General features: G+C 34.3%; 1 protein-coding gene across 2 annotated transcripts in view; it reads right to left on the reverse strand.

The window, feature by feature from the left end:
* Positions 1-19,654, reverse strand: part of LOC126767683 (neuronal PAS domain-containing protein 2) — a 107,543-nt gene that overhangs the window by 18,283 nt on the left and 69,606 nt on the right. For both annotated transcript variants that reach the window (XM_050485223.1, XM_050485221.1), the window contains exon 4: positions 14,252-14,382. In XM_050485223.1, coding sequence (XP_050341180.1) covers positions 14,252-14,382 — 131 coding nt within the window. The remainder of the gene's footprint in view (positions 1-14,251; positions 14,383-19,654) is intronic.

Consider the following 19,654-nt stretch of genomic DNA (forward strand, 5'->3'; position numbering starts at 1 on the left):
TAGCCTTGTTGCACTAAAAATTGCAAAAGAATGCCAAAAATGGCGCAAAGCAACAACAAATTCATAACGTTGTTTGTTGCAGTTATTGTTGTTGACTGGTTGCGCTGAAATCCACTCAAGCAAATCAGCATATATGTATATGCATATAAATATATATGCTCTCATACTTACAATGTCCCTGCTATGTGAGGCGTTAAAAGTGGGCGGCCCACTTGCAGACTGCTCGTGTGACTCTTCTTATTGCACTCCTAAATTATGATTTTCATTTTAATTGTGCGCATTGCGCATGCGCAATTTTGCATTTCCAAGAAATTGTGAATATATTGTGTGCAATGACACGCATGCCTAGAACGCATTTTATATATTTCAATAGATTTGATTGCCGCTGCGGTCTGTTAGTTCTTGGATTCTTGGAACCATTCTTTCGTTTTTTTTTGTAAGAAATGTCAAAGTTTCTTAATTAATACTGATCAGTGATATACATCTATGATTATGATTTTTGGAGACTGCTCTTGCAAAGGCTATAAATCTCGAGCGCTAGATTTCTAACAAGTACTAATCTTAAGCAAGCTATTGTCTATAATAAAAAATCTTTGAAATATTAGTTGACTTGGTTTCACTACAACTTGGTGAGTGGTGAATCGAACACCCATTCGGTATAAATGAATTAGATTAGCATAAATCCGGTCTCTTTTTACGAATAGCTTCGCGCAAACGACGCATAACACTCAAATAACATTCCTTGTTGACAGTTTGGCCGGTCGGCAGGAATTCGGAGTGCACCACACTACGATAATCGAAGAAAACTTTCAACATAACCTTCATTTTCAATCTGTTTTGACCTGTTTTTTCGGTTTCGGCTTATCTTTGCCACGATATTCAGCCGATTGGTAGTCCGTTTCCGGGTCGGTAGCATAGCTTCAAGACTCATCGCCTGTAATAATACGTTTCATGATATCCTGGTAGTCGAAAAGCATTGTTTTGCAGACTTTACTGATTTTCGAAAAACTTGAGTGATTTTAGAACCAATCGTGTTTTCACTTTTTTTAGCCCAAATGATCTTTCAAAGTTGTTTTCACTGCGCCTTTCCGTATTCTAACGATGCCAGTAAGATCTCTTTCAAATAATCGACGATTCTCAAGCACAAATTCTTTTATTTTATTTTTTTATTGACGTGTTGATCATCAGTTGATGTTGATGACCGTTCTGGACGTGGTTCGTCGTCAACGCGTTCTCGACTCTCTTTGAATAATTTGTACCAATCAAAAAGACTTGCTCGCGTCAAACAATTATTACCGAAGGGCTTTTCCAACATTCTAAACGTTTTGGCAGCAGAAATTGGATTTCGCACTCAAAACGGAATGGAACGTCTTTGTTGAATAATTTCACTCATCGAAAAAGTCGCCGAAGGCACTTAATGTACTTCAGAAAGACAAATGTATATTAAGCTCTAATGACTACTTTGATGTGACATTTGACGCAGATGTCTCGGCAGGCATACCAACCAAGAAAAAACATATTTAGACTTTCGAAATTAAAAAGCCTTACTATCTTTTGCCCACCTAATATTTTTTCTCAGTTATATAAATTGTCTTTCTTTTCACTTAGAGGAAGAAACCTCAAATCTAAAGTCATTCAAACTACAATTTAACAATGCTGAATTTCATTTCGCTACACAGCTCTTTTCTAAATAAGAATAGGTTACTTATTTTTCACTACTCTAACAGAATGGGAAAAAGTAGACTGAGCTGACCTCCGTTCAAATGGATAACAACGTTCAACAGCAATGTTTTTTGGCTGAAAACTTCAGAATTTCAAAAATTCTCAACACTGATCTCATAATTTCAGCAGGTTGCGGCAATAAGTCAAAATTTCAATGAGCCTTTGTGATTACTACACCGAATTTCTCAATAAAACACTATATCCAAAAAAGAGGTATTAAAAGTAAATACTTCTGAAGGCAATTCATTAACGCTCAGCATACTTTTTTCGCCATGATCCCGATATCTCTATTAAAATTAAGATTCGTTTCCACAAGAAAATTCAACGAAAAACATTTCAAACTCTTGTTGTTGTTATTGTTCCAATGTTGTAAGACGTTCACAAACAATAAGTTGCTCGGATTGTTGCAGGACTCTCAAAGCGTCGTTAAAAATGTTAGTGTCAGAATATGTTTGAAAAATAAATGAATTTTTATCCACTGTGTGAGTAGTGTGAATGGTGTGGTGAACTTTATTTTTTTCTCGATAATATTGGTAGTCGAAAAAGTCTTTCCGTATATCTAAACAAATTTTAACTTTTTTTTTATATTTGTAATAATAAATAAATAAACAAATACGCGCCGTTTTGGTCGACCACTATTAGCCATTTTCCGCTAAAGACATTATTCCAGCAGTGTAAATCAAAAATTCGAAATTTTCTGAACGGAAGCGAGCGAACCATTGTTGTGCTACACGAACTGATGAAGCATCATCTCCGTAAATTTCACAAATTTCATTGGTGACCTGTGTGTCATTCTTCACTATTTTATACAAAAATTTCAAAATATAGCGAATTTCATCATTATTTTCACTCATTTTTGAACAGCTGTAACTTTTTTTCAACTTCCCCGAATTTAATTTTGGTTAAATGAAGCTTAAAATCTTACCTTTCCAACACTACATATATGATATGACACAATGTGCAAGGACATCTATTGTCAAAATACGAAAATACTTTTTCGACTACCCACTATTTTCACTGTAATCCGGACAGGGTTAAAAAAATCAAAATTTCTATTATGTCCCCTGTAATCCGGACCGACATTCTCTATCCGTATTCTCTAATCCGGATCACATGTTTATTATTCACTACATTCGCTTTTATGCTTTATTGGTTTAAGTTTTTTTTGTGTTTTTGTAACATGTGTATTATTTGTTATAATAAACAAACAGAAATTTATAAATATTTTTTCATAATACATAGTTTTGATATGTCTTTGGTAATCCGGATTTCCTTATATTCCGGATAGGAGCCGTTTTTAATTGATCCGGATTAGCGGGCCTCTACTGTATTCATCCAAAAGCATAAATTTGTATTAGGACCACCCTTTACAGCACGAGCAATCTATGCGCAACAGCATCTTATACCACATCGTTGATTGCGCAATCATATTTGTATTTTGCCGTTGTTTTTGTACCTCACAGGCGTGTATTATTAAAATCGCATTAGAATGCGCTATCAAAGCGGCAACGAGCACAACAACAACAACACACAGAACAAAAATAACAGTTGAAGCAATTTTAATTAGCTCAACATTTGTATTTGTTGTTGCGACGAAGTGCTTGGCGACGAAGTTGGCGGATGTTGACGAGCATTCGACTTTTCCAAAAAAATAAATAATAATAAAAAAGTTAAGAAACATGTGAGTAAAGAGTTAATACACTGGGCGCGAATGCTATCTGCAGCCGCAGTTGCTACAGCCAAGGCGCACACAGTGCCAAGAAAAACAATTAACGGGGCTCAGAGGCAGCGCCACATAAGATGCAGCGAGTAGCGTCGGCAACGACGATCACTCCCAAGTCGAAACGAATGGCATATTGGTGAATGATGGAAGGGCAGCCGACGGCAAATGTGGCAGCGCGGCGAGTAAGAGGGCGGAGTAACGGAAGAGAGCATTGAGCGACTGGCTGACAGCGATCCTTGTGATGATTATTGATGAGCTGCGTCCGCCCCAGAGCAGCCGAATTGCCCAGCGAATGAAATATTTCCGTATATGTGTATGTGTGTGTGTATGTTTGTATGTGTTTAGACTGGCGGTGACTTGGTAATAAAACACAAACAGCAACAACAAGACGGATTTTATGACGAACCAGATTGTTGGCGTTGTGAAAACTGTGAATTATTTGTTGTTATTGTTGGGTGGCTTGGATTTTTATTGAGTTAATGTTTTTGTGTTGAAGCGACTTCTTATACTCGTACACACAAGCCAGTGTAATCTTCTAGGCAGTATCGCTCATCATTAAACATGGGTGTAATATACATACAAATACACATACATACATACATACATGCTCACATACATACAGACATGCGAGTCTGTTGTTATTATGACATCTATTTAGTTGTTGTTGTAGTATTGCTCCGCTATTGCATTTCAAAATATGACGCCACTTAGTATTTTATGTGCCTACATGTGGTTATGTGTGTGTGTGTGTGTGTGTGTATTTATATAAATGCGTTGGCATCCTTGTTTCACACTACCGCCTGGCAGCAGCCTCTGCTTCCTCTGCTCGACCCAGCGCTTCTTTAGCACTTGCAAGCGCTTTCTTCAACCTCACTTCGTTTTGATTGCCATCATTATTGCGGTGTTGCCGCTGGTCTCTCCGCCGCTGCGTTAATGACGCAAAAGCAGCAGTTCAAGTCGACTGCGTTGCACCCTCCACTCCATCCTTCGGTGCTCCGTCATCTTCCTCTTGCGTTGCGTGTGGCATTTAGTTGCATTTACGGCTGCTTACACGCCACCTCTCACGCAGCCCTACTCATCCATCTCCGCCATGCCTGTCTGTGTGCCTCTTGTGGACACTTTGCTTCGGGGGGTCGTTGCTAATTTGTCTCCTGCATTGCATGTGCTCGGCACTGCACTCGTAAAGCCAGCTGAAGGTGTTTTCGCTGACTTTTGCGAGTGTTTGAAGATCGCCGTAATGTTTGCCGTTATAAATTTGCCTGCTTTTGTATATACATACATACATATGTATGTGTGTGTAATGTCCATTTGCTTGTGCTCATGGGCGCTATGGGCAAAGTGATATTTAAATACACCCAGATTAATTACAACTACTTGCAGTTTTTTACAAATTACTCTCATCTGGCAATTAAAATTCATTAAATTTATCTTTAATTTTTTTGATGGATCCTCGGCGGATCCTTTAAGCTGATTGCGGCGATCATTCACGTCGCAGTTACATTGCAGATTACAGCGGCTTTTGACACTTTGAAACGCCGCTTTTTTTTACTTTTTTTTTTTTTGTTGTTAAATTTTGAGTGAAATTAATACTTTTGAAGAGAAGAAATAGAAAAGAGTTATATGTATGACTTAAATATATACAATATATATGTATACTATTAAAAAAAACTTCACTAAAAATATTTCATTGGGTAATCATATCAAGAAGTTAACCGAATTGGAGGAACTGAAGTTATTTTTGATTAAACAGATGTTTCAGACAGCAAGCAGTGTTATATCTGTTCTTATAAGTCACAATAATCTATGCTTATGCAAAACCATACCTATAGCGAGTAAGCTTCACATGAGTTCATATATACTATTGTGAGCAAAAAATTTTAATTTAATTTAATTTTTATTCGCGCGAAAACCCATTCGTCGAAATTTTTTTTCTACATTTGTATGACCGTCAGTGACCTCTGCGCCAAATGTCACATCAAAGTAATCATTAGATCTTAATATACGTTTGTCTTTCTGAAGTACATAAAGTGCATTCGACGACTTTTTCGATGAGTGAAATTATTCAACAAAGAAGTTCCATTCCGTTTTGAGTGCGGAATCCAATTTCTGGTACCGAAACGTTTAGAATGTTGGAAAAGCACTTCGGTGATAATTGTTTGACACGCGCAAGTGTTTTTGATTGGTACAAATTATTCAAAGAGATTCGAGAACGCGTTGTCGACGAAGTACGTTCAGAATGGCTATCAACATCAACTGACGATCAACACAGCAATAAAAAAATAAAATAAAGAAATTCATGCTTAAGAATCGCCGATCAACAGTCAGAGATCTTACTGGCATCGTTGGAATATCGGAGCGATCAGTGAAAACTATTTTGAAAGAACACTTGAGCCTAAGAAAAGTGATTGCCTTCAAAATCACGAAGTTCTTAAGAAAAAAGCGTCACGTTAACGTCTGTGAAACAAAACTTTCCGTACCAGGATGTCATGAAACCTATTATTACTGGCGATGAGTCATGGAAACAGACGATCAATCGGCAGAATATGATTATGTTGACCGTTTCCTTCGATTATCGCGGTATGGTTCACTCCGAATTCCTTCTGACCGGTCAAACTGTCAACAAGGAATGCTTCGTTTGCGCGTAGCTACTCGTAAAAAGGGGCCGGAATTATGGGCCAAAAACTCTTGGTTTCTGACAATAAATCGTAAACAATGTTTCGAGGATCGGAAAGAAAACTTTGACACACGTTTATTGAAGCCAAGGGGGATTAATTTGTGTGGGACACTTAGATTTTGAAAAAGAAATTAAGAATATTAAAATTATGAACAAAATCGTCCACCTTAGACAATAATTTTTTTAATGAAATGATGTTTAAATATACTGATTGACATTCACAATGATACCCGGATAAGACTTGACACATAAGTTAAAATAGTTAAAAATGGTGCTGTGAAGAAAGACTTTTAGAAGAAATTGATCTATGTTGGGCCCAATAATAAACTTTTTTTATGTACAAATATTTTATGATTCTTACACTTATAACAGCCATTTATACAACAAAAAACGCTCAACTGTATCATCAACATCTCTGCATTACTACTTGCCTTTGTTAAACGATATTTTCCCTAGCTAAGAATAGAACACACCTGACTTCAGCACTGCGCATGTGTAGCTGAAAGCTGCATAACAAACGAAAAACGCTCTTGCAACATGGAAGTAAAATAGAATTGAGTGCTAAAGAACATGGCTTGAAAATTTTTATATCTCAGTAGAAAGATATACATACATAATTAAGTGCGGGTATAACTCGTATAGCCTAAGGCGTACAAGCATTGGTTCCTTTTGACTACACAACTGAAATTCGCATTAATAAATCCCCTAAATTAGTTATAACAAATTTTGTATAAAGGTAGATTTTCTCAACCCTCTGATTTTTCCATAATTTTCACACGCATGTCGCTTATGCTTTTCACGTTATTTTGAAGCTTATTTGAGAGCTTCTTTTTTCACTTAAAGTGGCACATTGGTAAATACATATTTTTTGCTGATTTGAAATGTGCGAAGAAAGCTCTAAAAAAGCTAAAATTATTGATTTTGTAAGAAAATTGGAATGGTGCAGAAGAAAGAAATTGATCTTGGTAAAAAAAGAAAATAAATTTAAGACTCTTAAATGATCTTCAGTCGAAAGCGGTTTTGCCATATAAAAATAACCTCAAAATTATTATGTTCAAGGTACCAAACTATAAAAATCATTTCTGAAAGAGAAAGCGGGTTTTCAAAAATCTGTCTTTAAGGAGTCAGTAGGGTAATCTGGTCTGTTTTTTTTTAATATTTTTTCAAAAATCTGCTTTTTTATATCATGGGATCAGTGTATAAACAAATTTTTTTCGGAATTTTTTGTATATCTGTCTGGCTTGAATTTTTTTTACGATTTTTTTTTCATTTGAAAACAAAAACCTAATTTATTCTTAAAAATTACGTGAATGGTTATCGTCCATACTATAGTAATGAAAAAATGTTGATAAATAAAAAAGTATTTAAAGTTTTTTTTTAATTTTTTCCCATCTTTTTTTACATAAATTTTGTCATACCATTGTCAGTAAATTATAAAAAGTTATGAATCTAGTAGGGACGATAACCAGGCGTTTTGGGAACATTTAAAAAAAATTAAGCAAATCGGTTGAGTAGTTCCACCGGAATCATGTCCGCCAGTTTAAAAAAGTGTGTTTTGAGGTGCGCACTTAGAGCGCTCCGAACGTCGAGCGTTGGGCCTTTTTCGAAACCTTCCAATGTTAAAGTTGGTTTCTAGGTTTCTACATTAATTCTAAAGATATAAGGGAACAGAAAATGCAAAAAAAAATATTTTGAAAAAAGATTACCCTACTGACCCCTTAAGGATTTTGCGGTGCATGTATACTATATTTTTTTCTGCAACTCGAGATTTATGATCTACCCAAATAATCGCGTCTACCAACAAGTCATATCACATCTTTCTTCCTTCAAACCTAGATCTTCAATATTATGCTCAGTAAAAACTGAAGGAATTGTTATCAAAACAATTCTTTGAAAAAAGTCGGACCATTGAAAAGCTTTTGGGAAGTTATGTTGATCGAAAATCTTTGCTTTGGAAGATTTCTTCGATGAATTTAAAATACCACTCATTTCAATGAAACTGTTTCTAAGCTAGAATAAAGAGGATAAAAATAAAACCAAAATATTACAACAACAATAACAAAAGAACTGTTCAAAAGCAACAGGTGAAGAGCTGCAAAATCGCTAGAAATGCGCATAACAAGTGCATTCGAAAGTTTTAAGGGTCCATAACCACGAAATGCATTCGGTGCTGGTGAATTGGTGCACACACAAAACAAAAACCGTCAGCACCTATGCTAAGCAGGCGCCACCATGAAGAATGCACTTGACCGTAGCAAAATGCAATGCAAGCCACCGAAATGTCGGTAAAAAGTGTCGAATGTGGGGTGTGGGGGAACGGGGAACGGGAAACACGAACGCCTGGTGAAATGTATGCTCCGACGGAAGTGCACAATTGTGCAACTCGGCAATTAGCAATAGCGACAGTGCGCACACACGAACTTCAACGAATGCACAACTAACAATAAAGCAGGCTTTTGTTGAATGTGTATTTCTGAATGTGTGTAAGTGTGTGTGTGTGTGTGTGTGTGACAAAAGGGCAGTCACAAAAATATTGCACTTGCAACGCGATAGTTGAAAGTAATGGACTTGTGGCACACTCACGTGCTTAGCATGCGTTGCAACGGCAGTTACAGCATGATTGAGGGGGGAGTGTTAGGCTAGAGGGTGATGTTTGAAGTATGCTGACATTTTAGCGGTGCATGCAATTTTGGCACATTTCCATCACGTGCATTGTCGTGGCGAGTTTATATTTTCTTGTGCTCAAGGAAGTCACTCAATGTCTGTCAGTAAGCCATTGACAACTAGTAAATATTGTGGCATGCGAACTGGTCTTTGAGAAGGTGTCTAGGAAATTGCGGATCTTTGTATAAAAAGTGTCCGATTTAAGATCTTAGCCATTGTTTTGAAAAAATAAATTATCATTATATGCCGATCGGAAGAATTACTCAACAAATGATTAACGGATTTTATTGACCACTAAGTTATAATAACTGCACTGGAAGGGCCAGAACATAGCCTCAACCCAAGCCCAAAACTTTTATTAATCTGTTTATTCGAAAAAAGTTATCAAGAACTAATCTCCAGTATACATATGTTTCTGTTCATAGAACTATAAATTCAAATTCAAAGTGTTGTAGAAATTTCTCTCCGCAATTCCATAATATTTAAGGGGTGAGCCTGTTTTAGAGGCTTCAAAAAAACGATTTTTTGAGCATTTTTTTGGGAGGGAAAGAAAGAATTGATTAAGACGAAATTTCTCGGTTTTATAGTTATATATTTAGACATCATTCACACATTTGTTGGGCACGAAATCTTTGTTATTCTGTCTTTGGGAAGCAATTGCCCTATGCATCTCGCTATGCATTTGGCAGACGGCGGACAGGATGCAGGTCGCAATTTCTATACGAAACAAATAATTCAAAGAGATTCATATTTGTTAATAACTTATCTTGTAGTTAAACTAAGAAAATTCCAAAAAATAGTGTAAAATTCTACAATTTTTACAAATTGGAAAAAAGTTGTTTTCGACCAAACAAAATTTTACTTTATGTTGTTTAAAAATACGTTCAAACTTGACTTTGGTTAGTTTAAATAGAAGATAATTTAATGCCAAAGATAATAAACTTTGCTCTAATTCATACGACGTTTTGTTTTTTTTATCCTGCTAGCCAATTAAGAAAAATCGTAAAAATTAAAAACCGAGAAATCGCTCGTCAAAGTTTACGCTTTTTGCCAAAGCGTTCATATACCTGCTATACGGTGGGCCACTATTTCCCCTCTAGCTTCGACAATATATTCATTCACATCTATAACTTTGAGGACATCTAAAGAGATTTAAGCAAACTCAAGCTTCTAAAGCAGGCTCCCCTCTGAAAGCTACACTTTGACCACACTAAATATTTCATAAATAAAAAAATAACCAAAACACACAAAAATTATAATAAATCTGCTACATCGTAGTAATTAATAATAAAACCAACAACAATTTTAAAACCCATATCTCCACATTTTCCACTGGGACCCAAATGCTATTAATTATAGAGTAGCGCAAGTAATAATATCTAAGCACGTGTCATTCATTCAAGTATTGCCGCTTTTCAATTGCAGTTAAAAGCATGCAGGCGCATTGTTTTTGTTGTTGCATTTTATTGTTGTACACATTGCGCGCATAGAGACTTGTCAGTCAATGTTGGCACTTGAGCAAATATCGCCGCCAAATTACTTATATACAGAACTAGTGCAGCAAACCGTCAGTTTGGCTGTTGTTGTTGTTCTAAGAACAACAAAAAAACACGAACTAAATGTAAAAGATTCGCATTTTCACAACGAAAGTGCTTTGCACAAACGCACACATGCGCAAACAAATGCAACACATATACAAATGTGAATACGTATGGGTACACACACACACGTGCTTGTGTGTGTGTGTGTGTGAAATGCAAGTGCAGTCTAAGCGAGCTAGTTTGTTTACTGCCGCGCACTAATAATTCAGAAATTGTGTGCCAAAAAGCCGTTATTATCTGCCGCACTGCCAGCACAGCAATGCACACACACACATACGCACGTGTATGTATGTACACACACATAAAGCTTATGTACGAGCAAATTGCAACTTGTAGTGTTGAAGAAAAATTAGGTGCGAAATGCATTGGAAATGCAACATTGGTCAAATTGTACTTGGAAATGCAAGCGAATTCGCGGCCGCGTCGAGGGTGAAGTGTAGCAAGAGTCGCGAAGTGAGCAGGTGGCAATGTAGGCAGGTGTGGGTTAAGGACTAATTGTTTGGGAATGTTAAGGAGTTGTGCTATTAAAATGCATCTATACAATATTAGGGTGGTTGTAAAAAGTTAAAAGTAAATGACAGCAAGGGTTGAATGTATCATCTACAGATAACGGTAAATAAAGAATTTTTGTTTTATAAAATTGAATACTTTTGGAAAAACCAAATACTCGTTGATTTAACATAATCAAATTTTGTAGTTGAAAAATATTTTTTATTAGCACTAACAGCTGACAACCGCGTTTATGGCATTTCGATTCTTTGTGCTATAGTTTTTTCGTTTGCCCGCTGGCTGGTACGAATTTTATGAATTTTTTTATAAAAAAATGATTTATTGGCTAATATACATATGTACCGTTTTTAAGAAGTTGGCAACTCAGTTTATGTTTTTTTTATTTTTATATTCTTTTTTAATCTAGAAGCTCTTGCAAAAACTTCGAAAATAGCTTCCATACTTCTTAATTTCATTATTTATACATTTCATTTTCAGTTCAGTTGGCAACTCTGTTAAAAATTTGGTTTATCCTAACTTTAAAGCAATAATCTTTTGATTCCATAAATCTATGCTGAAAATATTTTCTGTTTATTACACATATTACAGTGTTAGATTTGGTAATTTCGCTTTAAAAGGGTGGCAGCACTTTATTATTATTTTTTTTAATTTAAGATTATTTGCCTATAGCATTCTTTAATGCCTTCCATTTCTTAAACATTCTTTATCGACACACTGATATTTATTTTAATTTACAAACGGTTGGCAACTCTTTTCAAAAATTCCAAACTAAAAAATCAGCATTTTACCGATTCGTTAAAGTTTTGCTGAAATTGTTTGCTGATTAGTAACCACATATGTATTAGTATGCAATATTTTTAATATTCAACCAGGTGGCAGCACTAGCTGCACTAATTTTTTTAGAGATGCTTTTCAATATTTTGCTCAAAGGCATTACACTTGATATGCCTATTTTCTTTTGATATGTATTATTTTCTGATAGGTGGCAACGCCGTCTCTTTTATATGCTATTAATAAACTTTCATACTTAACTCATTCATTTACAAATTTGCGCGTTTAATAAAAAATGTTGCTTGGAATTTTTAATTCGCTTATTTCAAAACATTTCTAACAACCCTAATGTGCATAGCGCTGCAAGGACAGCTGCGTTGCCTTTGCTTGCTTCGTCTAACAGTAACGCACCTGCATAATTTCTACAACAACAAAAGCAAAATCAAATGTGTTGTGGGTCAACAAACACGCCGCGTTGTTTTTTGATTGTTTTTTGCAACAACAACTGCCAGTTTGTAGAAAATTTTGTGAGCCACCCTCTCACCAAAGGAAAAGCCTAGGTCTTGACATTGAAATGCAGCCGCCTAACAAGCCTACAGCCTGCAGAGGGTAGCCAAAAAAAAAAAAAAAAATAAAGCTCAAAAAGAGTTGCATGCAAAAACTGAAACAACAACTACAACCGCATTAGCAGGGAGTGCGCGAAAACTTCGTATAAACGGCGCGTTTCGCGATCGCCGACCGGACGGACAAACGCGTGTATTTGACAAGTGGCCAAGCTCGCTGTGACAAACGCTGCAAATGCATTGCACTCGCATTTATTTTTATAAGTGCTCTGGCGAGACGCAAAAATAGCACAAGTGGGTTTTATGAAGTTTTAAAATACTGCGCTTTAAGGGGTAATATTTGTGGCTAAAATTAGATAGAAGTCTATATTAGAGTACCTAAAAATTAAATTTACAAAAAAAATTTCAAAGCACGTTGTTTTTGCACAACAAATGCGAATTCTTAACAAAAATCGCGATTAACTGCAAACTCAACTTTGGCGGTTTTTCCTTTCATGCCACAGCAAAGTATTTGTTGTAGCGCTGTTGCTGCGCTATGGCGTTGTGCAATTTGGTTAGTCATGTATTTAACGGTTATAGCGGTACATAAGTACTTGCACTTTGAGTGCTTGCACAGCTGAATTGAAATTGAAAATTGCTCGCGCAATTATTCGCAAACACGCAAGTCCTTCTTAGCCGCACTTGCGAAAATATTTTGCGAATGAATTATGCACTGGAGAAATTGAATTATTTGTAAATATTAAAGTGTGCAATGGCAATGTGTTGAAGTGCAACGATTTGCCGATAGATATTCGTAATGCGTGTGTATGCAGAAGTGATGTATTGAATGTAGAGAGCTTTAAAGCTTTGTTAGTAGTCGAAGTTGTTTATAGCCTTCTTTATGGAAATTGACCTAAATGTGTACATAAATATGTATATTTGGTAGTAAAATTAGGAAGCATTGAGTTTGCGGGAAGCTTAGTGTTCAACTCTAGAGCTTTTTGGTAAAAGAAATTTTGTTTATGTCTCGAAGCAGAAGAACAATCAGCGCGGTTTTTGCCTCATCTTGGATGCACTGTTTATTTATATCGATTGGAGGCGTAGTCTTCTTGACATTTTACTGTTTGTTCAAAACTGAATAGTAACGTTCGAAGATATTTTACACCAAAGAGCTTTTCACAGCCTTCAAAAGCTTCAGTGTTAGACAGCTTATGCATTTTGAATCCTTCAAGTTTTGCAATAGTAGAAATACTAATTTGAAAGATGACATTGTGGAGTTTTATAATTAATTATGTAAGCTTTTGGAATTATATGAAAGCTTTAAGGTTGGGTTAAAGCTCTTGTCAGGCATTTACCGTAGCACAATGACACTTTTGCTTGCTACACGTCTAATGACAAACATTAGCAGATTTGTAACGTATTTTGCAGAAGAAATACGAATAAAGTTCTTAAACAAGCTGAAGAACTTCCATAAAATCTCTCTGCTTTTTATTTGAAAGTGAGTACTGCTTTTATAAGACATGCGGAAGTATCTAGGTATGACACATGATAGAGCGGCTCTAGATTGCTTAAGCTAACGATATACATATAAGGGTAAATTTGTTCCGTTATTTACATTAAGATCATTCTAGGTTATAGTGCATTCAGTTGTTGTTATTCAGTTGGGTGGTAATCGGTAAGAAATGATATCAATATCATTATCATATTCTTCACAAGCCAAATTAAATAATCCAATATCTTTAAGAAACCATTAACCACAAATATATCACAGTCACAGATATTAAAAGAAGTGATAAGTCTTATATTAAGTTGTCTTCATAAATATCGATAATAGGCGCTATTATGATTGAGTGTATATGATATTCGAAGAACGATATGCACAATTACTTCTGATTATTTAATGATTACAAATTACCGTAATATAGGATAATTGAATATATCAATGAGTAATTAACAGCACAATCGATATATACATATGTATATGCACATACATGCATATGTACTTGTGGTATATAAAGCAATTTGGCAGTTTTTTGTTACTCACCTGCAGGAACATATCACCGTCGAGTAGGCCATGCTCAAAGGCGCCCAATTCGCGCGTTCGATAGCCATCATGTGCGTGTGTGTGTATGTGTGGCAACATGCCATTCTCCTCTTTATCCTTATGCATAACAACTGTAATTACAGAATAGTAATAAATGAATATATGAGAAAGAAATTTATTGATTGAGTTATTTTTTAGTAGAGAAAAGTAGTTAATGGATGCCGTAAGAATATTTGTTATAGTAGATTCGTTAAAATATGAAGCCAAAAAAACTTTTTGTTTTTAAGAAAACAATTAATCAGCTTTATTTTAAGTAGAGTAAATGTAAATATGTATGTATATATTAGTTTTTGAAAGTTATACATACAGACAATTCAGTTAGAATTCAAAGCAGGAGAAAAAAAATTATTTTTTTGTCAACTTTTGGAGTCCATTTCTGAAATGGAGGCCATTAAAAAATTAAATATGGTCAAGTTCTTATTCTTTCAAGCTTGGAGACTGAGCTTTGATGAAACTTAAGTGAAAGCAAAAAAAATTAAATGTGGTTTTGTCAACTTTTGTCTCACTTGAATGGAGACTCCAGCAAATCAATATATTTATTCTTATTCCTTCTTAAGTGAAAGGAAAAAAATTAAGCTTTTCTCCACTAAATAAACAAGCTTTGATGAAAGCTTAAGTGGAAAAAAAAAAAAAATGAATTTCTTTGGAGTCAACTAAATTTTGTCTCAACTTTTGCTCCAGAATGAAGACTCGATCAAATCAATCTACTAATTCTAATTCATTCAAGCTTTTCCATAGCTTTGATGAAAACTTAACTAAAAGCAAAATAACTGAAAAAACGCTGACCTAACTTGCTCCACACAAATGTTTGCAAAATTGATTAGTGAGCAAAGCTCGAATAGATTAGTGATATAGACCAAAAAGGGTAATTTATTTAAATTTTCATAAGTTCATAAAGTTATACGTACTTATATTATCAAAATTATATTACAAGAAGAAAAAAAACGATAAAGTTAACTGCAGTGTTATTGAAAAATCACGAAAGCAAACCGTTTTAGGATGCAAAGCGACAATTTATAGGAGAAAACTATGTATATACTTGTAATCAAGACAAAACGGTGTCACTTGATTTTGGAAAGTTTTGAAAATCGAACTGAGAAGATGCATTTTAGTAACTAATTTTATAATTGTGGATAGGATATATGTACACTTTTCACAAAAAGTGGGAAAAAATGAAAAGTGTGATTGAGATTTAATTTTAAAATACTTCCAGTTGAAAAATATCTACCTCCGTGTATTTTTTCGATTAAATTTTTTTCGAAATTCGAATGATTACATTTTCAGTTCGGTACCTTTATGTGGTCACTTTGGCTTAAAAGGTATAAGTGAAATTTTAGGAGAGCAACGCAAAAGTAAACAATCAAAGACATCTTGAGGATTGTTCGAAATATTCTTTCGATCAGCATTTTCGAAACTCAAAAATATTTGTTTTCACTTTTTGTTTGTGCCATTACGAATTTTTATATTTTTTAATGCAGATTTTTTTTTAGATTAAAATGTCTTTTCTTTAACTTTTTAAGGATCTATATGGTTTTAGACAATACTGAAAGTCGAAAACAGTTTTGAACAATAAAAACAAATATGAGGCAAAGAAAGAAATATTATTTCAAACGTTTTAGATATTAATTATATTATTTATTATCGAACAACAATAATAATGTGCCGCCAAGTATGACCATATGGAACTATAGGCGACAGTGTAACAACTATGCTATGGCAACAACAAAGAAAAGCAATCAAACCAAAAAGGGTATTATTCACAATTTGGTAGAATAAAAGCACACGTACAAGAGTGAAGTTTTTATGCAAATATATGTATATTATTATATGTACATATAAATATATAACTGAAATTATGAGTCAAGACCCTCAAACGGAAGAGCAAAAGGAAAATTTATGCTTGCCATAAAAGGCGAAATTTTTATAGTGTCAATTGAACCAAATATTTTTTATTTAATAATTCATTTCTGTTATAGGCTACAGCGGGGTTGGAGGGTGAGCTTGGCACATAATACTTTATTGTTTTTGTATTTAACACGATACCATAAATATTTTCACTGCATTACGACATTTGATTAAATTGCTGCGACAAATTCTTTTTCGTAGGAAAAAAACATAAAACAAGGAAATAACGGAATCGTTGGCGGCAAACTTTTTCGGCCAAATTGGTAAGAGCAAGCGGCAACAACTACATATTTCTCCAGGTGATGGTGGTGGGTGTGAGAGTTATAAAATACATTTACTTGCGACGTTTATAATAAATTTGTCATAGAAATTGATTTATATGCCGATCGAGCGATAAAACAAATAAAAATGAAGTCGCAAAGGAAGAGCGAAAATTCAGGTGAGGGGTGGCTATGAAAAGCAAATGAACAGAAATGAATGCGGAGCAAGGACTTGCAAGGTGGAAAGGCTGAAAAGCGCGAAGGAGAAGGGTGTGTATAGCATAATGAATGTAAAGGAAGCGTAAAAAATAAAAATAAATAAGACTAACCTACAAAAAATAAAAAAGAAGCATAAAATGTCGGCAAATAAATAAACTAGTTTTGTTAAGTAAAAATTTGGAACAGACCCACAAGTTTAGCTGTCAGATTATTGTGTTGAAAATTCCAGAGTAAATTCTGTTAGCATGCTTGTTGTTGCAATATAATTGTAGAATACTTTGTTTTTGGTGTATTTGCTTTGAAGTACATTTAATGTTAGCACTTGGCATTTTTCTTCGTTTTTTTAGTACTAGTGTTATATTGCGGACTTACAAAGAAATATTCATTAGGGTGGGTAAAAAAACGATGTTTTTATCGCTTGGTGTTCTGGAAACTAAATTTCCTAAATAATGTTTAACTGCGTTCTAACAAATGAATAAACATTAGGGTGGGTAAAAGCAAATTTTTTTTCTTTGCTTCGCTTGGTGCTCTGAAAAATAAATTTCCCACAAAACTATGAATTTTGCAATTAAAAAATCTTTGTTTTGAGCTACAAAATTCATAAGAAAAAAATTTGCTTTAAAATAATCAAACTTCAACCGTTAACAACTTTAAAATGGTTATTTTTCCGAAAGAATTGAATGAGACTATTTCGTAAAGCATTCTATTTCCTACAAAATGTGTGAAACAAAATATATTTTTTAAGTAGTTGCGAGTGATACACGAAGTTTTCTATTCGATAATACGAGAAAATTAAAAACAGTACGGCAATAACTGAATTTTTCTATTTACAATTAGGAGTTCATACTTGTAGAAACTTTCATAGAAGGACTAATAACTATTTTTCAGAGAACCACGCGAAAAAAAAAATTTGAATTTTTTTGACCCACCCTAATACACTATAGTCAACTAAATATTTATTGTTGTTGTAATTAATATTTTTTTGTTATTGCTATTCTCATAGCGCATTTATTACGTGTTACACGTTCGTTCTGTTTCCCACTACTTTCATATTCGCACACTTCTTATCGGCTCACATTTCGAGGGTTGTTTGTCATAAATTATGATCACTATCAGTAATTCAACCAAAAACGCAGAGAAAATGTCACAACTCTATGAAATAATTCACTCTAAGCTGCAAGCAGTTGTAGAAATATGAAAAATTCTAACGGTTCAAGCATGAGCGATTGCAGGTACCTACAGGAAACGAGCTTCTAGTCGGAGAGTTCAAAAGTTTTAGAAAATTATTTAATTAATAATTCGAATGGAGTGGCCGAATAAATACAGGGTGCAGTTTATTTTTAATTAAAGTGTTTGGGAACTGTACCGATGAAATGTATGCTGGAGGCGTTAAGTCACCATGCATTTTTTCAAAAAAAAAAACAAAAACGAAAAGCAAAATTTTTTAGTTTCAAATGAGTCTGCATAACCTCAAAAATTACTTAAAAAATTGTCTATGCGCTATCCAACCCATTTTTTCACAAAATATTTATAATCAGGCTTCACTTAGCAGAGACGCGAGTATGTCCTTTTCCTTTTAAAAACCACTCAAATATAATTTCATACTCAAAAATATTATATTTACTCTATAGATATAATTTCAAGATCTAGCTACTGCTTATACCAGAAAAGTAGTTAACCGCAGATTTTGGATTATTTTCCTTGTTGCTATGCAGCAATGGCTTCACCTTGTTTTCCGATAAAGAATTTAGTGCTCAAATTACAAATGGCTGCCAACGGGAGTAAATTACAAGCGGATAATCAACAAAAAATATGCAAAATTTCCACTTTCCCAACGGAAAGTACAAGCATAAGCCCTGAGCCCTGCTTTAGCACTCCTTGAAAAAGCATTATTCATAAAATTTAAATGATTTACACTTGAAATCACAATGGGTTCAGCAACCACAAACGAATTTTAATACGCGCCAAACACAAAATATACATTTTACCACAAACAACCCAAAAATTACAAAAAAAAAAGAATAATATTTTCAGGCACACGCTGGCGACGCCATTGTCGGGCTTTAATTTCAATTAGCGAGTGAAAAAGTGGAAAAACTGCTTTTGTTGTTATTATAACATTATTTTTGAAGTTAGTTGCTTGGCTGATTTAGGTGGCGTTTTTCTAATCTCAGGTGTTGTTGGTTTTTATCAAATTAACAAAATGTGCGCAACGCAAGCAACGGCCCGTGATGGGGTGTATTTTTAATATGTAGCACCTGCATAGTGTTGTTTTTGTTATGAAAATTTGTTTGCTGTTGTTGTGGTTCATTTTAGCGAAAGTGCGATAAAACAAATAGCGGTCATGCCAAGGCGCCGCCCTCACACACACTAAACACACATACACATGCATTTGTGCCTCATAAACGCAAATGAATTTATGTAGTTAAGTTCGGCGCGGCTCGACCGGTGCGTATACGTAATTTCATAATTTTTCAAACTCATTAAGAGCACTCATACGCCATGGCTAAGCGTGGGGAAGTGAAAATTAAGTGTTGGAATGGGAATGCCATTTTATTAAAATGCGTATGTGAGTATGCATGTATGTATGTGAGGGTATGTACATACATATATTTGTATGGCACACTATTGTATTTGTTTATATGTTTATATATGAACATAATTAAGTGTAAGAATCTGATTAGAAAAGAGAATTTTTATGTATAAATTATGAAAATACATTGAAATGTGAGTATTAAAATCTATATTCATATATATATGTATGTATATGCATATATATGGCTAAGCTTACGAAATCATAGAAATGTATGTAAATATAAGAACTTTTTATATGAATATGAGTATATTTAACATAGTAATTATGATTATGAATTTAGATACCATACGAGAACATATTTAAAAAAGAAAATAGAAAAGAACCAAAAAATACACTTTACAAATAAAAAAAATTTCCATACAA

Source organism: Bactrocera neohumeralis, chromosome 2 (assembly GCF_024586455.1).
Source record: "Bactrocera neohumeralis isolate Rockhampton chromosome 2, APGP_CSIRO_Bneo_wtdbg2-racon-allhic-juicebox.fasta_v2, whole genome shotgun sequence".
Lineage (NCBI taxonomy): Eukaryota > Metazoa > Arthropoda > Insecta > Diptera > Tephritidae > Bactrocera > Bactrocera neohumeralis.